We start from the raw sequence: 25,561 nt of genomic DNA on the forward strand, positions 1-25,561 counted from the left end.
CAACTCTCACAGTGCATGGGTCTACTTGAGCCATTCAAGTTATTGCTTTTCTCTGAGTTTGAGCAATAATTTGAGTCGGTCAGTTCATAATATGAATCATGACACCAAGACTGGTTCTTGATAGTCGAAATTCTTGTTCTAGGCCCTTCCGAACTCTCAAAGCAGGATTTATTTTTTATATATGAGAGGAAAATATTATTTAATAGACTGAAATACTTAAGTCAACAAACAAGACCCCAGTACGACATTGAACACTGACATGTTGTTGACTGGATACATGTATATTGTACGCGTGTGTGCTCCCTTTTTCAAGCTGGTGAGCTAGTAATTTTTTTTCGGGAAATATTGCTGGACACCCTGAACATTTTACTATTACTGGTTGGTCGGTCGGTCGTGGGGAATACACATTTTCACCTGAAAATACACATTTTCATATTTCCCAATACTCATTTCGGTTTTCTGTGGTTGGCATCTCTGGGTACTGCGAGAAAACAAGACTGCTTGACCTTGGCAGTAACCTATACTATTTTGCATTTAGTCACCCAGCAAAAACTAAAATCCTTCATGTAAAAAAAAAGGTAGCGTCAATTGCCACCAAGTGAAGCGGTGGTAATTGATTTGACGCTGGTGTCAATTTACACAGAGTAAAGCGGTGTCAGGTCTTTCGGTCGAGGTATTACTTAGTAGGCTCAGTGTTAAACTTTATTGTAATAAACTCTGGGTATTTCTTTTCAGAATATCGGTACTTAAGCAATGCATTCAGAGATCTCTAGCGCAGTGCACGCTATACTTGGTCGAAAATAAGATTATGCTGCATTACTTTTTTGTATTTTTTAAATTTAAAGTAATTGGCAACAGAAAAAGCAGTCACAAATTTTGTTTTGGAATGTATAAGAATAAAGTGAATATAAACATAAAACGATGTCATTCTTCACTTATGTGGTCTTACTTGTCTTATCATAGTCCTAGACGATAAAATCAGCTACTAGGTCCTAAATATTATTGGGACAACACTTGTTACCAAAACTTTGGTCAAAATCATTTAGTCCGTGTAACCATTAAGACCAATGTATAAACCTACTTTCCTCTCGTTAAAGGCAATATTAAATTTTGATGAAAACTAAGGGCAAAGCTACACTGAGAAGCAGCACGGGCGGCGAAATCAAAATAAAACCAAGGGAAAGACTACTTTACTAGCCAAACCAAGAACAGCACGAAGTGAGGAGATGCCAGGAGAAATTTCGGTCGATGTACAATCGCTTTCATCGCTTGAAATGTACATGCGTGCACACGAGCACATTATTAACAGCATGTTTGACACTAGTAGATCTACATAATTTCAGTGAAGATAACAAGAAAGGAAAACAAGGAGAGTTGGTGAAAACTGTTTGTACAAGAAAGGAAAACGAGGAGAGTTAGTGAAAACTTTGTCAAAACAAAAATGAAAAATAAAAGCAAAAGCACACTACAATGCATTTACTTTTATTCAAAGAAAGACATTATAAAAATTATTTCTTTCTCAATTGTCGAGATAGGATATCTGAAGTTATTTCATGCAGATAGAAAGAGGAATCACTACTCATTCAAATTGAATCTGCACCTCTGCTTTCGTCGTCCGGTAAATTTCTCTTCAAGTGGTGAACTTCACCAAACTAATGACGCATTTAATTAATCGGGTTCGCCTACTCCTTTCTTTCTTTTCCCTTTGTAATTACCTCGTTGATCAGGAGAAACGGCGCCAATCTTTTTCTGTTCATTTTGAACTGAAACTAAAATTGACATTGAAAATCCCATACAACGTCGCATCGCTTGCATCGCCCTCTTCGCCTTGTTCCCGGTGTTTGCGCCTCGCCTTGCACCACCAAGCCTACAGTGGGACAGTACCCAAAATATACTTTGTATTTCCTTGAAAGAGTCTATTTGCAAAGTTTAATTACTGATGTTCGATTTTAAATATTATATCCGATACACCGACCCAAGCAGGCTTAGCCTTGTATTTGTAATGTTTCAGACAACGATAACAAGTTGTCAACTTCAATTGCCTCAACTGCCAACCCCAATTCTAGAAATATGTGGCATCAACGCCTGAAAGCCTTAAAATAAAATTCTTAAAAAGCTACTCATTCTATAAAGATAAAACACAAAGACCATGTCTAAATCATTAAAGGACGAAATCAAACACTTTGTCCAATTTCTGTTTCGAAACAACAAACAGTATGAAAACCATCAATTCTTGTTTTGGCATGGGTCCAAACTCATCCGTTCCCTTGAGGGACTCTTTGATTTCATCAATCAATCACACATTTTGCAGTCAAATAACAAAGATAGCAAATTTTAAGGCAATTCAAAGCTTTACTTACATCTTAATCGTTAAACTGCTAACATTGCGTGACGAAGTCATTCATATTCACTTTCTATAGACCCGTTTGTCTTGCCGGGGAATAGATGAAAGCCAAGTTGATTGGAAACCAGTGCACTTGACATAAAAACACCGCTGTAAAATTTCGAGCAACTTTCGGCGGAAGTAAACACACAGATCTTAATCGTTACAACGTGACAAAAATTCACAGACGCAACTATTTACCGCCAAAAATTCGTAATCGCTGTAGCAATTTTGTTGATGAAATGACTAACTAAAGTGATCGTATCTCTAATTCTACTGTGAAAAATTACACTTTTGAAAAGATCGATTGAACTGAAGATAGGGTTAAAAGTTACTGTTTTTTACCATTTTACGGAGGAGACATATAGCGTTTAAGATAGAATTTTATGTCCTTTGTATGAAGAAATGGGCCGTTATAAGCATATATTTGTCGGTCACCCTGAAAGTTCTACTTAAGATCAGTATTAAACCCTTATCATTTACGAAAATGAGATGCTGACAATTCTTAGAGAAATCTTAGGATGAAAACTCTCTCTGGTGAATATTACGTTTTTATACCTAAAAAAGTGAATTTTTAACAAAAAAGCCTCACACTGTTTCAGCATATCGTTTTATTGGATATTTTCTGCCTAGTCCTTGTTCGGCAACCTTTTCACCACCTGTTTAGCTCATCTTAACTATTATTTGAAATAAATATAGCTCTTTATGGTGTGTATAGTAAAGAGTATGTGCAAGTTCAAGTTTTCAGAATTGCCCATATATGCAAACAAAAAAAAACCCCAACAAACAAAACAAAACAACAACAAAAACCAGACGCAATACGGTTGCGCAAGATGGATCGTCGGTCATTACAACTATTGTTAGGCCTACTGTTTACCCAACGTAAGCGATGTGGTGCGACGGCTGAGCAGGCAAGGCCACCGGGCACAGATCTAACTTCAAAGTGCCACGCTGACGTTTACTAGTTTTATGCCCAACGGCTTTCATGCAATTGGAGATAGGTTTTTTTAATTTGTATTTTAATATCCTTATTTTTCACTCGTGTCAAATTATGGACATACTGTATGTTGCATAGAGAATAATCTTATAAGCCAAAAAAGTAAATTCAAAAAATTTTGTCACTTAAAAGGTTTGTGCTGGGGCCAACTTTATTCTCAGGTGAGAATAACTCATGTATCGCTATTCTCACCCCCTCTCCCCTCCTGGTGAGAATAGCTCCCACCCCAGTGTGTGCATGAGGTGAGGACTCCCCCCTGACCTCTTGCTGGCCGATAAAATCACCTAGGCCCTTGGTGGCTTACCGCCTGTGGTTGGGAATGAATAATATATATAAAAAGCACAAAATGTACCTCTAGACCATGAGAGCCCTTTTCTGTCAAGTTTAAGCTTAAATACATTTAACGTATTTCACAAGGGTCTGTGCCGGATGATCATTCCCAATGAAGTCTGTCCCAGCAGTAAGCAAGGGTTCCCACTCTACTGGGAAAGAGCCAGATGGTCGAGAAAACACCATGAAAATGAATTTAACGAAATTGCCCACTTAGGGAAGACCCGGGTCAGCGATCCCAGACCATATTGATAAAATTTTTCACACTATCCAACTTTCGTTTTTTTTTGTTTAAAAACTTCCTTTGACATCTGTTCTATTGGGTCACAATGACAAAACTGTTGAAAAAACCCTAAATGACCTAAAAGGGCGTTTGAAAAGTGCAAATTGCATTACAAATCCTTTTAAAAATCCCTGTTTTTTCTGTTTTTCTTAATAACTGAAGCTGAAAGCTTCAAATTTGGCGTTCATATGCTTTAAGATCTATTCTGGGGATCTGTGTGAGGGGATTTGGAAATATTGGTAACTTGTGTGGAAATTTTCAAAATTGTTTGTAATATGTACCCCAAAATTTCGTCAACTGGCTCTCGGGGGTCCATTGACTTAGGGCTCACTTTTTTCATTTTAAAGATAGGTCAAAATCCTCACATGGATCCCCAGTCCATACAGGTTTGTATGTGTGTGCCAAATTTCAGGCTGATAATTCAATATTTACTTTGAAATTCTTCTGCACTAAGAAACTGGTTTGAAAATCCAAGATGGCCACCACAGAGGCCGATTTTTCAGAAAAAATCAACAAATTCACCTTTAGTACGTCCTGTTTACCTATGAACTCCTTGCACAATTATATGAAAGTGGATAAAAGTCTTTCGTTTAGGAAATTTTTCCGGTAGTGTGTCCCCTTAACTCAGGGGGGTGGGGGGAGTGTTACAACATTTTTATTTCTTAGGTCTAGCACGAAACTCAGTGTTTTTCTCTCTTATTTTCCTCCTCAGTGCAATATTCATCAATTTGCTTTCCTTAACTCTGGGCTAGTTTGTCAATCACCCACAGATTTCTTCTATATTAGATGAAGAGGAAGAGGAATGTCTTCAGTGTTTGTCCAATGTGAGTAATTTTTCTAAGCATGGTGTGCGATTTTTGTGCATATTTGTGTAATATTTTAAAGGTAGTATCAATTGACACAGAGTAGCTTTCAGCCACTTTGTGTCAATGGAGTGAAAGTAGAACTCGTTTGGGCTGGGAAAGCACGTTTTTGCTTACAGACTTTGGTATTTGAAATATTTGTTACAGAGTGTCTACGTACACGGTAACCGGGCACCTAGTCTCACCTAGTCTTTGTATCTACGTACACGGTAACCGGGCACCTAGTCTCAGTATCTACGTACACGGTAACCGTAATGAAAATAAATCAATATTTGTCCTGTGCTGTCACTTGCTGAAAAAAAAAGAGTCATACAAGCGTCTTGTTGGGCTCGCCATCGTGACAGGTCAGTGAACCTGTGCGTTTGCATCACATTGTGAGTACCGGTTGGGGTCACAAAAGTTCATTCAAAGTCTGTGCGCTGAGAAGTGTAATAGGGCTTCGGAAGGGGGGGGGGAGAGATTATTGATTTTTTAAAAAGATACAGTCGGGGGAGGGGTGGGGATGAAGGCAACACCGGATGACAGAAACTTGGGGTTCTGAACTGCCCAGAAACTTGGGGTTCTGAACTGCCCGGTTACCGTGTACGTGACACCAGAGAGTATTTAATTATATTGTCTCTGGTGACACTGAGACTACATGCCCGGTTACCGTGTACGTAGACACTCCGTATTTGTTATTGGTGCTACTAGTTTTAGATCTGTCTTGTCCATTGTGTATACACTCTGAAATGAGGGTTTCTCATGATGGGCACTTTTTATGAAAATAGATGTGCAGTAAAGCATCAGTTTATTGCAGTGGCGGTAGTACCGTTTTTTATCTGATGTTTATGCGTTGAAACAGAACATTTGTGAGGCATGCTGACAAAACGAGTAACTTCTCGCAACCCACAAATGGAGATATAGGCCAAAAATCGTCATTAGGGTCAGAGTAATAGATTTTCTATTGATGCCATATATATTCTTTATGTATAACGTGCCTTTCATTATGTCATACTTATAAAAATTGTAGAAACTTCACCTAATGTATCTATTTCCATAAGGCTTGAAACCGAGAAGTAACTCATTTTGTCAGCACGCTTCACGTTTACCACATTCTTCAGCCCTCCACTCCGGTAGCATAGGCCTCTTTGTCTATTTTAACATACACTTTGAAGGGAAAGAGGTAGAATGCTTTTTAACTCAATTTTTATGGACACTATGCTTCAAAATGGAGGTTGGGGGTTGTGCAAAGTATAATTGTGGGTGGTTGGTGGGTGCTCTGGTGTGGTTTGCTCCTTCTTTTCTATCAAACGTCTGACATCCTTCTCTCCCCTTCTTCTTTTTTATGTTTGTTACTCTCTTGTAACGCCTCTAATCTTCTGGCTCTCATATGACCTTTTATGCAGTTGCGAGTGCCGTAAAACCTCTACTTTAAAAAAAAAGTATAATTGACTTTGTATGTGTAGAAAATGTTTTAATGTTGATGTGTTTTGTTTTGTTGCTGTTGGGGTTTTTATTTCTTTATTTTTTTTTTGGGGGGGGGAGTTGAAGAGATGTACTGTAGAGAGAGAAGCACAAAAAAAATGGACCAGAGGCAATCTCAAACACACATATGTATATGTATAGTATGTGTTTCATGGCTTCTTGAAAGAGAGAAAGCACTAACATCTCTGTAGGATGAATTTAACAAGCTAAAATGACCTTGAATTGTTTGTAGCAGCTCACTTTATTATAGACCTACAAGCAAACTGCTAAAAAACTCATTCTGTATCTGGTAAAGACTCACTAGACTGCGTCATTTACAGAGTTACTTGGTGACAAATACTCAGTCAATAACTAACTCAACCTGAATCAATTACAAAGTGTGTAGTAAGCCTACAACCTTAATTCATGTCAAAATTAAATGTTCACTCTTAGGGGGGAAGGTTGACTTGCTTGACAGGGTAATCAAAGTGAAATGGGACCAGATACTAGATAGGGCCTCTTGAGATATCACACAAGAATCTTACTCTAGGTGGCAACACTGAGTTGTGAATAAAAACAAATCCTGAATTCATGTTGTAGTATAGTATAAGGTTTTACGGCGCTCGCAACTGCTACGGTCATATGAGCGCGCGAAACACAAGTTGTTCACCTCTGCGAAAGTTCATTTCACGGCTGGCTAACTAATTTACTTTAAAATGCTAAAAAGTTAAAATATTCAAATTCGGTGTAAATACATTTGTGATCTAAAACAACTTTTAAGTAACAATAAAAATTTTTAATAATATCAAATTCACTCTACAACTCGCCATAAAGGCCAATGGCCTTTATAAAATTTAAAATTCTGCTGGGAACAACGACGGAAAAAATATCCTGCAATTTCTTGCATTTATAATATTTCCTTCGGATCTCTCCAAAGTCTAGATATTCTGTTAAAATGTGTCTAATGGTAAAATCTGTGTCGCATCATGGTGTCTGTGCGTCTACCTAAGAATTTTTTAGCAATTTTGAAAACTTGGTTGAGTGGTGTCTGGCTGTTGATTTTGGAGATGTATTTTTTGAATGATTGTCTTTTGCTCTCCCTGAGGCATCTACGTGCCACAGCTCGAGCCTTTAAATAATTTATCTTGTTTTCTATGGTGCTGTTGTTGATGGCTTTTCGATACGCTGCCTTCTTTTTCTTTACTGCATCCTCACATTCCCAAGAGAACCAGATCTTGTTCCTCCGGGGTTTTGTTTTTGGTATGTGTTTGTGGCATATTTCTAAAAGCTTTTCGTGAAATTTATTGTAGTTGTGGTCGAAATTGGTAAATCCGTCCCAGTCTGCTTTTTTTTTAAGTTGAAGCGTTCTGGGATCGGGTCGTTTTGGAGGCTATTGTTTTTTAGGAGAATTGGGAAATGGTCCAGCACAGACCACTCAAGATCTGGGACTAGGTCAGGGGTACAAAAAGTGAGGTCAAGGGTTGAAGTGCCATAAGTGGCTCTGTTTCTGTAAGTTGGGGATTTATCATTTAAGAGACAGATGTTATTTTGAAATAAAAAGTTTTCTATTATTTTTCCTTTCTGGTCTATAGGTTTGTCTCCCCAAAGGGGGCTGTGGGCATTGAAATCACCTAGTAAAATAAAGGGTTTTGGGAGCTGAGCCTTTAAGTCATTTAGTTGGGTTATTTTGAGGGGGTAATTTGGTGGGATGTAAACTGAGCAGATCGTGATTGGTCTGTGCAGGGTGACCCGTACGGCAATAGCCTGGAGGGTCGTCTTAAGATGTACTAGTCTGTGGAGTGTGTGGTTGTCGGTGTAGATGGTGGTACCACCGGATGCAATCTGGTTCTCCGTGTGAATGTGATGGTACGCAGTAAATCCTCTTAAGTCTATGGTTGAAGCCGGGGCGAATTTTGTTTCTTGAATAAAGGCCACCCGTGGGCACAGTGTGGCCTGTAAATGTTGCAATTCTGCAATGGAAGGTCGGATTCCGCCGGCATTCCATTGCAGGACCGCCATTATGAATTTTTCCTTTTTTATTTGGAGCACAACACAAAGGCCCCGGCTTCGAAGAAACACTCTGACTCCGCCTTGCGGGGGAGGCAGAGTGTTTTCTAGTTTGCTGTCCTAGATTGGACGGCGGTCTAGTGGGGGATTTGGAGGAGTGACAGACTCCGCCCTTCCCGGGGTCAGGCCGGGGAGGGGGGTCGGAGCTGTCTTCCTCCATAGGCAGGGGTTTGTCTGCTGGAGGGGTAGGGGGAGGTGGAGCAGACCGAGGGGGCTGGGGGGAGGGGAGAAGGCCCACCTCACACTCCATCAGAGGGATGGGCTGTGAGGTGGAAGAAGAAGGAGAAGAAGAAGAAATGATAGAAGAGGGGTGATGGGGAGAAGAGGGGGCGGAGGAAGAGCCCTCCCCTAGAACCTCATAGCTGTTAGAGAGTGGCACCTCAAAGGGGGTTGCCACAGGGATAGTAGCGGGCTTTTTGTTCTTAGTAATCTTAGGCACAGAGACTTGCCTGTTGACCGCGGGCTTTGGGGGGTCAGCAGTAGAATTACTTGCCAACCTCTTGACCTCCTGGGCTGCCTTTGCATACGACCGGCCAATGACTGGGGTTGTTATTGGCGGGCAGACAACCTTGCAGGCCTCCTGGAAGGAGCAGCCATTTCGCGCCTTGTATTCCTGGATGGCGCGTTCTTGGAGCCAAGTCGGGCACTCCTTGCTGAAAGCTGTGTGCTGGCCGTGGCAATTGGGGCAACAAGGACTAGCCTTGCATTCCTTCTCAGGATGCTCGGTCTTGCCACAACGAGGACACATGGCTGAGTGACGGCACCGTGACTGGCTATGGCCGAACTTCTGACACTTGAAACAGCGCAGAGGGTTCGGCACATAGGGTCGTACGTCGAGTACCAAGTAAGATACCTGAACGGTGGCTGGAGGGCGACACGATTCGAAAGTGAGGACAATCGTGTTCGTCTCGATAGTTGTCTCCCCCCGCCGAAGAGTAATCCGGCGGGCTTCGACCACTCCCTTACAGTGCTCCACAATCTCTTCCATGGAGCAGCCTTTCAGCTCATGGCTGCGGACCACGCCCTTCGAGCGGTTAAATTTTTGGTAGTGCTCTGGCTTACATTGAATACCACCGAAGGTCGTGGTATCCAGGAGTTTGGTCACTTCGTTCTCGGTTGCGCACTTGACAAGGAGTGCACCACAGGAAAGTTTCTGTACACATGTGGGAATGTATCCCAGAACTTTCCTAGTGCATCTCCTGTCTTAAAGAGGTTGAGATCGGTAATTCTTCTCTGTGCGTCTTTTGTACTGGAGATGGCCACGTACGGTTGCCTCAGAAGCTCCTTGGGAGGAAAGAGGCATCGGTAAAGGTCCTTTTACCATTTTTTGAGGTTTTGCTCTGCTCGGCGGCCGCACCCGCTTCCACGAGCCGAGACTTCTTTAAGTTGGGAGCTGGGGAAGGGTCTTTAGGGTTTTTAGAATCCATAAGAGTTTTCTATTTGGTTCGACTCCGGGGTCCCCGCCCGCCACGGAGCCCAACAAGGGGACACATAGCTCGGATGACCAGAGCTGTGCCAGGGCTACCCCGGAGCTATACTCTCAACGAGAAAGTACAAGACCCTCCCGTCAAGATTGACCCAGGGCTTGATGGGGTTTCAGCTCTCAACCGACTGAGTGGCATGGGCCATGCCACCCTCCCGTCTAAGAGAAAAACCTGGGCCAAAGAGGTGTGTTGGCGAGGGACAGTCCATGGACTGATCTCACCTCAACCGCCAGGTACCCGGTTTCCCTCCGCACGGGTCCCACCTCAAGGTCAACGAGGCGCCCACTCTGTGGGATGGGTGACCTCTCTTTTTGCTGCACATGAGGTCAGCGGTGGTAGGAAAGATAGAGGAAGAAAGAAAGAAGGAAGGAGAACAGGAAGATACACCAAAGTAGGTGTCGCATCCGGATCTCAGAGGATTGGGGTCCGTGTGCGACACCTCGCCTTTGAAGGGGTTGCACCTTCTGCAGACGAAGCAGTGGGTCTATTTATATCCCCCGACCCACTGGGGGTTCTTTTGCTTCAAACAAATGTGTATGTTAAGCCTCTTAAGAATAATGAGATAGACAATAAGTGTTAGGCCTAAGCTACTCGAGTTTGGAGCTGAAAAATGGAGTAAATGTTCTGCTTCATTGCATAAACAGATAAAAAACGGTACTACTACCACTAAAGTAAACGGATGCTTTACTACACATCTATTTTCATAAAAAGTGCCCATCACAAGAAACCCTCATTTCAGAGTGCATACAGAATGGACAAGACATAGATCTAAAATTCGTAGCACCAATAACAATAAAATTATTTCAAATGCATAAGTTTGTATAAGCGGAAAACATGCTTTCCAGGGCAAAAGAGTACTACTTTACTCTGTGTCAATTGACACTGCCTATTTTAACTAATTATTCAAAGTTAGTACAGTGCTAAACTGGTCAAGGGACCTGACTTCTATACCATGTGAATGCATAGGCCTATTTTTAAAAAAATCCTTTCTACTCACCGCAAAACGGATAAAAGTGAATGTAATAATGATAATGAGATAGTGTAACCTGTTATTCAAGACACATTGATTCCTGATTTCCAATGGAAAATTTAAAAAAAAACATACCACTTTTCCATTTCGATTCTTTTTAATTTTCTGGACTAATATATATGTAATGGTTTCATTAAATTTATCAGTGCAGTTATCAGATATTGTATTCTTTTGTTTTTTGCTCTTTATTTGTAGGTTGATGTGGAAGAGTTTGCAGATATCAAGTCAGGCTATAAGCTGACCTTCATTTTCAAAGAAAATGACTTTTTCACAAACACAGAGCTAGTGAAAGAGTTTCAGCTGGCAACAACAGGTGAGCCATTGTTCTATGTTGCACTGGTTGTTTTAAGTGTATGTTATGTTGAAAATACTGTATTTTTTGCTTAGTAAAGTGATTTTGTCTAAGCTGTGGTAGCATGGAAACTTAAGTGAATTAAAAGATTTAGAACCTTTAATGAGAGAAAAAAAAGGGAAGGATCTCTTGCCAAGTTGATGTTTCAACTCACTAATTCACATCTTATGTTTGTCCACAATTTTTTGGGGTGTATTTACAACTCATTGCCTTTGTTAGTGTCTTTATGATTTTGAAGTGAAGCCCCATGTTTTTATTTATTGTTGTGATGTAACCACATAAATATCTCTGGCTCATTTGAAAGGACATGCCATTTTTTAAATTTTCATCCTTATATGCAACCAAGTGCGCTTTACAATTGTTCTTCCGTCCATCGAATGCATGCCTCAGCATGAGGTGGTGTAGATGTAGCGGTTGTTGTAAAGGGTTTTGGTGTGCAGGCCCTTTGGGGGCCAGGACTTAAGTGTTGATCACCCTGCTTTTCAAGATCACAATTGGTCAGTGGCTGATAAAAGTTTTTTTTGCTCCATGTCCAAGAAAAGTTCGTCTTACTTTTTAATCCAAATACATGCAGTGATCAACAGACACTGCCAAAGATGGCGTCCTATGAGATGTAGTCACAGCAGTTGCAGCCTTAAATCTGGCAAAGTGGAAGGAGTCAGTAACATTATTGCAGAACTAGTAAAAGCCAGAAGGAGACTTGGCTATAGTCATGCTCTATTGTATCAGCATCAAGACCTGGCAGACAGGAAAGCTGACGAAACTTTGGACTTGGTCGCTGGTCATCACACTCCCAAAGAAAAGCAACCTACAGCAATGCCAAAACTACCGTACCTTAAGCTTAATCAGTCTTCCCAGCAAAGTTATGTTCAAAATGATCCTAAGCAGACTTCAGACCTGGCCGCAGCACAACACAGCAAATTTTTTAACATCAGAATAATAATGGAAAAATACCTCCCAACATAAACAAAAGCTTTACCATGTGTTCATGACTTTAAAAAGGCTTTCAAGTTTTCAACAGTCTGGCACAAAGCGTTATGGGCGACAATGAATCAATATAACATTAATGTAAACCTGATAAAGATCATAGAAAATTTGTACAGCCAAGCTTCAAGATAACCGTGGAGTGCGGCTAGGCTGCCTAGGAAGAAGAAACATCTCAGACCTTAGTTTTGCTAATGACAGAGATAGGGTTTCCAAAAGTGAACAAAAACTAGTCAACTTCGTGTGGAAATAAGTGCAGAGAGAATAAAAGTAATGACCAGCAGCAACTTCATAAACATCAAAATCTCATTAGTGTCACAAGCTTCAAATACTTAGGGTCAATCATTTCAAACGAATGATCAAAGCCCAAAATATTCTCCAGAATAGCACAGACCTAAGCATGCTCAAACCACGCTAACCAATGTCAAACATATCTGGAGAAGCATGAAAATCGCCATAAGCTCAAAGAGCAGGCTTATGCATTCCTTAGTGACATTTCTATGTGAATCCTGGACCCTAACAGCAGACAATGAGAGTAGAATAAGAGCTAATGAAAACTGTAGTCTGTAATAGAGAAGATAGCTCAGTTACATGTCCTTAATTTATTTCATGGTGTATTCAGCTGGGAAAGGATATTCTTGTAATGGGGTTCTTTGTAAAGTAATTGTGGTTACATTTTGACATTTGTCATGTTTTGCTCGGTTTCTGTACACTGTGCTAGATCAGTTGGTCCCAATGTCAACAAATTCACAGGAGATGAAGTTTGGAGATTTACAGCTTGTTCACTTTCGCTTAACTGCGTTAAAAATTTTTTAGCTCATTGAGGAATTTACCTATGTCCTCGAAACTGTGCAGGGCACTTCTGCAGGCCAGCGACCAAACCAAAATATTTTTTCAAAAAGGCTTGACTAAGTATTAAAAAAGTTTTTCTGTTTGGGCCCTATATTAAAAATCACTGTTTTTTGGATGCTTACACTGGATCGCTAAAATAAAAGACTTGCAGTAGCCATGCTTACAAATTGCTCATTTTGATACAGTGAAACCACCCTGCCCCCACATTTCAGTGTGAGTTTGTTGATTTTATTCCTTGACTCAATTGACTGTCTAGACATCTCCACGTGCTCCACATGAGTCTTGAAAATTACTCACCCTGTCTCTAGAATTATGTTTCTTAGGCGAACATTAAAGGTCTTGAGGAAAATATGTCAACTTTCAAATGCTTTAGGTGTATGCTGTAAATCTGTATTATTTTTTTTACATCCAAAGAAAACGTGTCGGGACCTTAGTTTCCAGTGACTTTGATAAATTGCTTTTAAATTCTGTTGGTCATCCAACCATTAGACCCGTATGCAAAGATCCAAGAAGATTAAACAGAGCCATTTCATTTCATTTCATCTTGTTTTGACTGCTGTCAGACAAAAATGAACAAGCTATAACATGTTTTCTTTGTTTGGCCAAGTATGTAACAATCTCTCATTTTTTGCGTGTATGAGAAATTTTATCTTTTCTTGCAGTCTTCATAATTACAAAGATGTTTGACTTTACCTTGTTGTCTGTGGATCTTTTTGTTTGAGTTTGCATTAACAAAGTCGTGTATCATTATGGTTTCAGGTGAGCCAGAGTCCAAATCGACTCTTATTGAATGGAAGGAGGGCAAAAATCTAACCAACAATGCTAAACAACAAGCAAATGGCCGCAAAAGACCACTCTCTTCTCCACAAGGCTTCTTTGCATGGTTTTTAAACAACACCGACCCAAATGCAGATGAAATCGCTGAGGTTTGGCTCCCTTATCAAATTCCTTTTTTATTTATTTTTTGGTTGAATTTTGAGTGATTAGTTCCATTACATTTGAAGTAATGTTAATTATGTGTAATTTTTGTAATGTAAATGGCTCGGAGGAAAGCTAATGGAGGGTGGAAATTTTAATGAATGAATAATTGAAAAGATTTAAATATGAGGTTCAGACGTGTAAGTGTTTCGGCGGAAGGACTTCTGTGAGTGACCACCCCAACAAACACATGAATAAAGAAGAGACCTACCTGGCCCTTCCCCAAACCCAAACCTAAGTAAATTTGACCGAAGGTTGATAAAGTAAGGTGGCTGCGGCCGTGTTAGAGAGGTTTCCGTTTTACACAGTTAAATTATATCGACAAAAGGTGGCCGTCATGGCAGGTTCGACTGTATTTCCAGTTTGCACTACGTCCCAGCAGAAAGAGATACCTGTCTTCTGCATATGACAGCGAAGTGCCTAACTGCATCAGCACAGACGCCACTTAGACCAATAATGGGCGATATCAACAATATCGCATTTGATACGATACCGGTATTTTTTCACCAGAAATATCGATATATCAATATTTTTGGGTATTGCAAAATTATTATCAATAAATTAAAATTTGCCATCAAATATATAGATAATTATCGAGTCTGGTGGATGGAGGCATGAAACACGGCTGGCTGTCTATTTTAAAATGATATTTTTGTTGTTTGTTTAAATTGATTTAAAAATTTGTGTGTGTGTGTGTGTTTTATTATGGGGGGGGGGGAGACATAAAATCAACGATTTTTCCTAGAAGATATACATCTCTTTCTCTCTCCCTACTATCTGTCTCTTTCACGGTGCTGAATGGTAGGCATGTCAAAATATCGATATTTTTCTCACTTCTTCATTACAATACTCAATACCGATATGTGTGAATATATCGATATTGCAATTTGGATATGCCCACCACTAACTTAGACTATTGACTATCCTTTTTTTTTTCTTGATGATTATCTTGCAGGTGATCAAAGATGACATGTGGCCCAATCCCTTGCAGTATTATCTGGCCTCAGACTTGGATGACTTGGAGGCCAGTGCCCAGAGGTACAGCTGTTGTTGAAACTTGGGATTGCTTTAGTTCAGTTCCTACTGCCAATAGGCCTACTTGTGCTTTTCTGGTTCATTGATGTCTTTAGAGTCCATACATGAAGATAAAACTTCAGTTTTTACAAAATGTGGTGGTCCTATGATCTGGCAAAGCCAATCGAGCTGGCGTACGTGACTGCTAGCAGGTGTATTTTTGGACTGGATTGGAATGTCGGTGACTTGCTTTGTAAAACATTTTCATCGCTATTTGAGGACCAATTAGAACGAAACTTGACAAACAACCAGAAAATAGGGCGAACTAATGATATGTGGACATTGAGTTTTGTACACTTAAATTAACCCATATTCTTGGTGTGGTAAACACTTTATTGTCGGGTGTTTTGTAAACTACAAGGTGCTGGATTTTCAATGTCAAGAATGGATAAGATCTCTTCTTCCTTCATTGTGTCCTCAGATGGGAAAGGTCTGTGTTAAGTAGTTGTGTAGAAATTATCATATATAAATGTATGAGGGCTGTCCCACGGAAAACCGGAATTAGGTTGTAATTTGAAATCTATTCAATATTTTCATATTCTGTAAACACATACTTGTAAAACAATCATTTAGGATTTTCTCGAATTGAGCACCATGAGCATCGCACAAACCAAACGAACACAGCAGTTCTCCAAAGATGGCTACCCCCTTGGAAAACTGGTCTGTCTTTCGGTTTCTCACCGCAAAAGGTCTCAAACTTATCATTTTACATCTGATCTTTGACCTAAGCAAAGCCGTGCTGTGAACTGTTGTGAATGCAATCAACTTGTGTTTCACGCGCTCTTATGACCTTATACAGTCTCAAGTGCTGTAAAACTCTTGCTTTAAAAAAAGCTTCATTTTGACAGGCAACCTGACACTTTTGTCACTACTCACATATTTGTTCTTTTTTCACAGTGATGAGGACCTTGATGATTCGGTCGTAGATGTCAATGATGAAGACAGTGAAGATGACGGTAAGTAAGAGTTGTTATGACTGGTCTGGCTATTGAGTTTGTTAGACAGCTGCCGGGTTGCTTGTTGGAGTTAAAAGATCTGAAATTTTTACTACTTTTTGGAATGTCTTTAATAGTGTTAATGTTTCTGAGTGTCTGACTATGGAAGTATGGGTTTTGTTTGTGTGACCACGTTTGTCAAACTGAAAAGAAAAAAAAAGTTCAACCTTGTCATTATATATAAAAATATGTTTAGTTTATGAATGTGTACATCAAACAAAGTGTCTGGTTACAATTTATTTATGACCAAGTTAAGCATAGTTGTTGTAATAAGTACGAATGGCATTACAACTAAACAGTCCTCTCAGATTTAGACTGCATCTTCAGCTTTAATCTGTGGTTTTTGGTTAGTTTTGTTTTGTGGAAATACTCCCCAGTGTTAAATGCCCACACTGAGGTTGTTTTGTTTTGTTTTTTTTTGTTTTTGGGGGGTGCTGTATTCTTTGGAGAAAATAATTGGTAGGTCTTTAGTCATTTTGTATTAATTCCCTTGGTACTCATATATGGGATATATTCCTAAGCAAATGTGTGTTTGTGTGTCTTTGCAGGTCTCAATGGAGAAAGTGATGAAGAAGGTAATGTAAAGTCTTGTTTCTATTCTGGCATATTGTGTTCTTTTTAGAATGTCTCTCCTTTTTATGTTTTTTTTTTTTCCTTTGGGCTATATTTGTTCCATGTGGTGATCCCTTTTCGAAGCACTGGTTTCTTCTCTTTTTATTTATGATTTTATTAAGTTTTATATCCACCTATGACAACCTTAGCCTGCCAAACATTTTAATTCCTCTGCTGTTTTTGCATACTTGATTGTTCTATATAATTGTGTTTTGTTCCCTTTCTTTGAGCAAAGGCTAGTTTGACTCACTCTCCTGGTTGTTTTCTTTAGCACCGGTCTGTTCTTACTACTAATCTTGGGCATCCATTTGGCTTCATGTCACACAACTGGCACACAGGGCACACCCCACAGCAGGAGGTTTCAATTCGTGTTTCCCCTCCCCAAAGCTTACTTGGGTTTTTGCCTTTTGATTCACTGTCTGTCCCACACTCCCAGTTCCCACTGCCCATGCACCTTGCACACGCGCACATGTATACAGCCAGAGCCGCTTCCTACCTTACTTTCCTGTCTCCACTTGCCTACCCATCAGCTGGTGTGTACAATAATATTATGAATTCTGTTTGTTTCTATATATATTTTGTTCTCTTTCCTCTGTCCGCTGTTAAATTGGATAGAAATAAATAGCTGTGTTTAGTCTTTTCAGATCTTTGCATACAAGTTGAATGACCAACAGAATCTAAAACCCCATTAATGAAGGCCACTGCGAACTAAGGTTTCAACGCGTTTCCATTGATGTTAGTCCCAAGGGGGTAAAGAAGTAATGAGATTTTCAGTATACACCAAAAATATTAAAAAGTTGACCTATTTTCATCAACACAATACTTTAACACTTGCAGATAAAACACGGTCCAATAGACAAGTGAGTACTTTTGAGACTCATGTGGAGACGTCTAGACAGTCTCGGGTGAAATTTACAAGCTAACACTGAAATGTGGGGCAGGGTGGTGTCGCTGTCTCAAAATAAGCAATATGTAGGTTTTGTCATTGCAAATCGTTTATTATACTGGCCCCGCGGAAAATTGCATTTTTGAAATAGAAAAATTGCAAGGTAAACTGCCTAAAAATTGCAAAAAAAAAACCCTTCCCATCCCAGGCGCATTGATAAGGGCTTAATATTTTTAGTTTAAAAAACATGACAATTTGAGTACCCGTAGCATAAAAGCAGAACAGCCTTTTAAAAAATCATGACCCACAGCACTAATTTTATTAACAACATATTACTAGTAACAACACACGAGTACGTTAACAATAAAGTTATCGACCAAATATAATATAATACTGCATGACACCAAATAACGGAACCCTCGGTTTTCGTAATGACTTTTAAATGAAGGCATAAAATTTGACCAAATTTAGTACATACCGGGTACTTGGTTCATGCGAAGATCTAGAAGTGTAGTGTGAGGTTTAGTCTCTGTAAAAAACAAAAAAAATTGATGGGAGATTCGAACAACCGCTATATGCAAAATTAGCTTATGCCCCAATCAATTCAGATCCTATTCTATTTTTCTCTTGCAACCCTCGATACACCGGTAATCTGTATTTAAATCTATTTCTGATATTTTCTTTTTTTAAACCGGTATGGTATTGTTTTAACTCTAAGTCAAATCGTAAAATTAGGCAATTTTTTTTTCCCATTTAATAGTAATAATAATGTAGATAATTTCTATAGCGACCACTCCCGTGTGAACGCAGCTTAAGGCGTTTTACATTTTTATGAAAGGGAGTGTCTACGTACACGGTAACCGGCAACCGGGCACGTAGTCTCAGTGTCACGTACACGGTAACCGGGCAGTTCAGAACTCCAAAGTTCAGTTTTTGTCATCCGAAGTTGCCTTCAACCCCAGCCCTCTCCCGGCTGTACCTTTTTAAAAAATCAATAATCCCCCATTCCGGAGTCCTATACTTCGCAGCGCACAGACTTTGAATGAACTTTGGTGACCCCAACCGGTACTCACAATGTGATGCGAAAGCACAGGTTCACTGACCGGTCACGGTAGCGAGCCCGACAAGACGCTTGTACATGTATGACTCTTTTTTTTTCAACAAGTGACAGCACAGGACAAATATTGGTTTATTTTCATTTCGGTTACCGTGTACGTAGATACTGAGACTAGATCTAGGTGCCCGAGTACCGTGTATCTAGACACATGATGCATCATGTACGAACAATATCCACACGCGCGCGCCCGCACACACATGCACACACACACACACACACCTACTTGCGGAACTCGATGAAAAACGCGGCCTTGCAAGACCGCGATTTCTTGGGGGGGGGGGGGGGGGGGGGGGCTGATTATAGTATAGTGGTCCTGCGTATGCACCCACAGGATGTTTAAATAAAGAAATTTTTTAATTACTGGAGTGCCATACGAAGTTACGTTCGCTTTGGCAGATTTATAAATGAGCTAGATTTTTTTTTAAATGCAGACAGACAAACGTGAACAAGTTATTATAATACTAATACAGTCGACTCCACTTGTTGATCTTCCACTCGTTACATTTGTTAAAGTCAAATAGTGGGTGGTTGTCAGGTGCTCTGGTGTGGTTTGCTCCTTCTTTCCTATCAAACGTCTATCGTCCTTATCTCTCCTCCTTCTTTTTTGTTTGTTACTTTCTTGTTACACCTCTATTCTTCGGCATTTTATATGACCTTATTGTGCTGCAAGTGGGGTAATACTTTTTTAACTAAAGTCAAACAGTTATTATGAGTACTGTAAAAACACTTGAGTTTGAGTGCTTTTTAAAAAATTCAAACCCCAGCTGCAAGTATGCAAGGGTAATTGATTAAAAAATTGTGTGTGCATTGTGAGATGTTTCACAAGTTTTGACACTGGCGATACTTAACATAAAAATACAATTAGGTCTATGTAGAGCCGGTCAACGGGCATAAATTGGTCATCTACATAGTTTCTCAATGAAGTCATGACGGAATAAACTCGTCCTTTGTTGATGTTGCTTCCCCTCCCCTCAAGGCCAAAGGGCATGGTGTACTGCAAGACAATGAATAATTTTAACAGTACAATGTACTCTCGACTGTAACTTGGTAATATGTTCTCTTTTTGAATCCAGCGTCCCAGTTATATTTGTTTCTCTTAAAAAACTAGGCCTAAAACATACCTGTGTGATATGTTCAAAGATTTTAGTGGTGTAAAGTTTGTTTAAAATGGACATTGAACATTTTTGTTACTTGGAACATAAAACAATGTTTAACACTACTAACCTTCTGTCTGCCTGCGCCTACAACAGGAGTTAGCCAAACCTGTTTCTCTCCGGATGGTGATCCTTTCCTCAGCGATGGGGCCCCGTTGCGTTGGAATCTCACACGTTACACATAAATAAACCGAGGCTCTAACTAGCCTTTTCTCCACCTATACTCTCAGCTGGCCTCCTCTGCCTTGCTACAGCTCTCCCCTCAAAAGTCTAATCTGCAGTAACCCAGACTGCTTTTATAAACTTGCAAACAATACAACTGAACTGAGACTCACTCTTTACTCACTCTCACATTTTCAGCCAAGCAATACAATAGGCTAGGCCTAACCCCCTGCCACAACCAAATAGACCACAAACACTTTGAGAACAAAGGATGTGGCTAAGAGGTTTTTCACAGAGGTACATTAGGCTGGTACATGCATATTGTTATGTTAGTTTTGCCGCCAGTGAACAATGGGGGCTCCAGTGGCTAAGTTGATAGTGAGTTTTGACTCAAGCAATGTCAAGCAAGTGTCGGTGACACGGGGATCAGATGGGTGGTCACTGGAGTGTGTCCTTGAGCAAGACACGACAACCCTAGCTCAAATTACAGGGCGCTGCACAGTGGCGACCGACAGTGGCATTGTTTGTAAACTGTTCTGTATTTGTGTAATAGTAATAGTATGTATTTATGCATGTATGTATTTACCTAAGTACGTATTTATAATTATGTATTTATGTGTGTATTAAGTGATTAAGGGGGCTCTCATGGTGTAGAGGTTAAAGTGTGGATTTTTACTGAAAACGTTGATTAAAGGAATAAAAGATGTAAATTTTCAGTTTCTGTAGACTCTCAAGCTAAGATAACCCATCTTGGGCGGTCATTTTCTCACAAATTTTACCTCTGAAACCAGGCGACCCCCACTTTCTTTAATCGCAAATATACCATGCACTAACTATACAAATGGCAACTTCCATTTCCTCCCTTGTGGGTTTTTTTTTTTAAATTTTAAATCATAATTACACTGTAAGACAGTTTAGACAGACTTTTTTCTCCTTGACAATGGGTGGCCATCTTATTTCCGTTTCAATTGTACTGGTTCTTAATATCCCAGCTGTGTTCTCAAACTTTTGCACTTTCTCAATTTCAGATGATGATGAGGAAGATGGAGATGACGAGTAACTTTTGCCACAGAGAAATGACAGCATTGATCATTTTGCATTATTGGTTTGTCCCTTCATATTGCCCTGCAGTCCCACAATTCTGTGGCTCTGGTTGACGACATGTCAAAGATGTTGGTTTGTCTCACTCTGTTGCCTAGCAGTTCCCGCAGAACTGTGTGTTTGCTCGGCGACAGTTCAGATCTGCCCGGCAAATCTGATTGTTGAATCTCACGCTCAGGCAGCCATTGAACTTAATTATTAGAATATCTGTCCATGTTTAGGTTTGTTTCCTTTAATGTTTGGTTTATTTGTCATTTAACCTTTTCTCTACAGCTACCAGTGTTTTAATGATACTGACTGGAGTACTCACAGTTTAAGTCTCAGATTGTATTGCCGTTGAGTACTGTAGCTTTGTTGGAGATCTATAGACACTATTTTTATGCCTGTTTCTTGTGGTGTTTTGACCAAAGCTGAGTTGCAGTCATGAAAAAATGTTTCTTCTTTAAACTGATGGCCAAGTGGTTTGGGATAATTTCCCCTTGTGCAGTATTAGTGTTGGCAGAGTACACACAAGGACATAAGTATAAGTACTTGGCAAATGAACAGTTCTGTCACATTGCTAGATAATAGCCTACTCTTGTTTTAATATTTAATTTTTAAAAAGATTTTGGTTGCTAGGTTTTGGTTTAAGGATGCCTTACTGTATTGTGTATCTTATTAGACACTAGGTATTGACCGTGATTCAGTTGGGTTTTTTAAAATCTCAGGCCTATTTGTGGGTCATTTTGTTCATGTAAGAGATGGGAGTAATGACTACAGACTTGAATTGAGATGCGGTTGTATTTGTTTAAATTTTTAATGATGCCGTTCCTTAATTCTCATGTTGTCCTCCCCCTGTGGCTCTACCAAGACATTTCGCCTGTTTGTATGATTGCTTGCTTGAAAACACAAACTTTCAAACACATATCCCCCCTCCCCCAATAGTGTTAGGGCCACTGATCGATTCCATCTCAATGTCAGCAAAACAGCCCACTGGAAAAGGATCTGCGGTAATCGAATATAATATTGTATGCTGAAGATGCAATGGTACTGGTAGTTTCCCTTGATAACGATAAAAGCAGGACTCGCTTATAAGGAAAAAATGCTGGTCCCGTCTGTCCTGTTTTATCCGAGTTTGACTGTACATGTGCTTATGTCCTCTTATATACATGTATACGGATTTGTTGACCCAAAAACTTTAGAGTAATTTATTAAGATTATTCTGACATGGTGCATTACTACTGCTACTGCTGCACCTTCAGTTTAATAATTTGACCAACTTGCAACATTGCAGAAATTCAGGGTTCTGGTCTGAGTAAAATGCAAATTTCAGAAATTATTAGTGGAATATTACGACAGTTCTGCTGCCTCCCTTGCTGAGGGACCAAGAGAGGCTATTTCAAAATTACATGGTCGGCCTTTGTCTGTGTACACTTTCCAGTCTGTTGTTAATATTTTTATTTTGTGGTTCTTTCTTTTATACATAAAAGTAGTAGTCATAGAAGTGCTTGCAATGTATAGTCAGTTAAGTCTTAACTTCTGTGTATTGAATTTAAAATGCTCTGAAATTGATGGTCTGTGCTTTTCAAGACTTCAACAAAAATCGGATGTCCTAATCCGTTTTTTTCTCCCCCCCCTACTGTTTTGCCATGCTTTGCAGATGATCATTTGATTAGAGTTGGAAAGTGCTTCCAAGTAAATTCAGGAATCTTTTTAGATGGGAAGATACCTAACAGCAATAATTGTGAATTGTGGAAGCATTCGACTTAAGGGAAGAGCTCCTAGAATTTCAAACTTGCTCATTTTTAGCTATTTTGCAATGAAATTTCGAGTACCCGGTATCACTGAGAATGATTTTCAAAATTTATGTGTACAGGTATTATCATATTTTTACATGCACAAGGCACTGTAAATCAAAATTCAACATTAACTTATATATTTTGATAAAAATAAAATAGCCTATTACCTACACGTACAATAACAGCTTATCTTCATCCACTGAAAATTTGAAAGCTCTAGCTTGAATACTTTAGAGAACAACTACTTTTACACTAGTCACTCAATCTAAATCATACTTTTTGAGGAATTTTGTTTTTAAAGTTGAAAGATGCTTTCACTCAAAACGGAAAAACAGGAAAATGTAGCTTTCTTCAAGAACATTGTAAACTCACTTTTCTACTGAAACAAACATAAACGAAATAGCCGGTTGTAATCAATGAAGAAAATAATCACTACTTTGAATTTTCTGTCGTTTGACCAAAACTTTTTCTTTCAGCATATTTTTTCTCTCATTGTTTCATTAATTTCTTGAAACTGCAATCAATAATATTGTTCATGATTTCTTGATACTTTGATTTTGTATGGATGATGGGAAAATGGAGGACTAGACAGAGATGTTTCTGTGAAGATGTATTTGAACTCATGAAGTGACTGCAAGGTGGTCTGCCCCATCTTGAGATTCAACCAGTTATTGTTTCCATTGGATATTGTGCTGAAAATTTATTATAATATAAATTTGTTGGAGGCTGAATAAAAAGCATTGATGTAGTTTTACAAGTTTCTTTGATTTCGATTTTTTTTTAAATTTAACTAAGACATTAATAATTTTCTTAGTGCATCTCAAAATGCCTGCCTGATGATAACTCTGTTGGTGGCATGCTCGACCTTTGTTGAAGTTTTCTTGAACATCTCACCCACGTGGCCTGGTCCTTTCCTGGCACTTAAAGTTTAATAATCCTATAAGAGGGGTACAGTGGAACTAGGATCCAACAGCGTGGCTTTGCTCATTTTTCTCCCGCAAAGAATTATTCTTGGAACCATCTATGGTACATTTGTACTGCATCATGAACCATTATTCGCTTACCCTATTGTGTATATCTTATGCGACCAATCACTGGCCATCTTTCATACCAACACAAGTGTTGTTAGCACGCAGACATATGTCTTGGCGTGTGTCTGGGTCGGATGGGCTGCCAGAACGTGTGACGTAGTGTGATTGTGTGTCTGTGGGGATGAGCACAAGCGGTCCGGATGTGGAATGTCAGTAGAGAATTTATACAAACACGTCATACAGTGGAACTCGGATTCAACGAGGTCGCCGGAACTGGCCTAAAATCTCGTTGAATCGGATTGTTCTTTGTTATAGGAAATGTGAGGTTTTGTGTAGATAATTACAGGCACTTTGCAAGTAATGTATATTATATACTAATGGAGCTAAGGCCAAATTTTGCAAACAGTATATTCTCAGAAACTGCTGAATGAAAAAATATGAAACTTTGCCAGTAACCGTAACTTGAAACGTAGTGTTGCACTATTGTATTTTCATTAAGATCAAATGTGTAAGAAGAAAGCAATTTCAGTTAAATTCAGTCCTTTTGTAGCGATCGCCATCATTTGCTTCGATATTGTATGTTCACTGCGGAGTGCTGACTGCGTAAATGATATTTTGTGTTCAGTAAAACATTTAGTCGGTTTACGGGAATTCCCGGTTTCAGTCTCATGCTTTCGGCCGTCTTCTCACAGCGGGTGTGGAGAAGAAGAAGAATGAGGAGGAGGAGGAGGAGAAGAAGAAGAAGAATGAGGAGGAGGAGTAGAAGAAGGTGGAGGAGGAGGGAGGGAGGAGAAGAAGAAGAAAAAGGGGCCCGAGGAATTAGAGAAGGAGGAGGGGGTGGGGGGACAAGAAAAAAAAAGGAGAAAAAGAATCAAGTAGTAATACATGTTACAAAGTCGGGCCTTTTTCGTTTGCTACCCTGCCTTGGGAGAGAGAAGGAGGGTGTCGTCGAAAGCGCCAAGAGTAGCCTATCGTAGGCCTACTTAATGTATTAATTGGTCAAAGTCAAAGGTTCAGCCAATCGTAGCCCAGTTTACGCCCTGTGTGTAGTCGCATGTGTGTGTACGTCTAGATCTAATATCTATATCTAGATCAAGATAAAAAATCATGAAAGTATTGAAAGTAGATTTCTCCTGCAGTGGATTTAGCGCGCACGCCGAACTGCGCCGAAAGATATTTTGTGTTCAGTGTGTTCGTGTGTAGATCTATGTCTAGATCTAGATCTAATATCTAATCCAGATCAATATATAAATCATGTAGGCCTAACTCTTTTTAAAAAAAGTGATTTAGCTGAAACTTTAGGAGAAAATGCCACGCCTTCGAAGAGGGAAAAGAAGTCTTACCCCTAGAGGTAGTCAAGAGGGGGTGCTACAGGGATAAATTCAAGGTAAAATATTTATGTTTTGTTTCTTTCCTGTTTTCAGTCTTTTCCCTCTTTTTAACTTTCCTATCACTTCTTCATTATTATTCCGTTCGTAGAACGGGTACTTTTACTAGTATATATAAAGAGAAGTCACAAGTAGTGCCTGGAATCCCTGCATATTATGAGCTGTGTACAAAAAAAAAAGACCGATTCCTTCTAATGCACACGCCTGGGTCATCTCG

At 39.6% G+C, this 25,561-nt stretch overlaps 1 protein-coding gene across 1 annotated transcript in view; it reads left to right on the forward strand.

Moving 5' to 3' along the window:
- The window catches only part of LOC101855422 (protein SET), a 27,335-nt gene extending 3,656 nt beyond the window's left edge, over positions 1–23,679 (forward strand). The window contains exons 2-8 of the mRNA XM_005097830.3: positions 4,746–4,817; positions 11,076–11,193; positions 13,828–13,994; positions 15,002–15,084; positions 16,018–16,076; positions 16,664–16,690; positions 21,075–23,679. Of these exons, the coding sequence (XP_005097887.1) occupies positions 4,746–4,817; positions 11,076–11,193; positions 13,828–13,994; positions 15,002–15,084; positions 16,018–16,076; positions 16,664–16,690; positions 21,075–21,106 (558 nt within the window). The 3' untranslated portion in view covers positions 21,107–23,679. The remainder of the gene's footprint in view (positions 1–4,745; positions 4,818–11,075; positions 11,194–13,827; positions 13,995–15,001; positions 15,085–16,017; positions 16,077–16,663; positions 16,691–21,074) is intronic.
- The last annotated feature ends 1,882 nt before the right edge of the window (positions 23,680–25,561 follow it).

Source organism: Aplysia californica, unplaced genomic scaffold, assembly GCF_000002075.1.
Source record: "Aplysia californica isolate F4 #8 unplaced genomic scaffold, AplCal3.0 scaffold00165, whole genome shotgun sequence".
In the NCBI taxonomy this organism is placed as follows: domain Eukaryota; kingdom Metazoa; phylum Mollusca; class Gastropoda; order Aplysiida; family Aplysiidae; genus Aplysia; species Aplysia californica.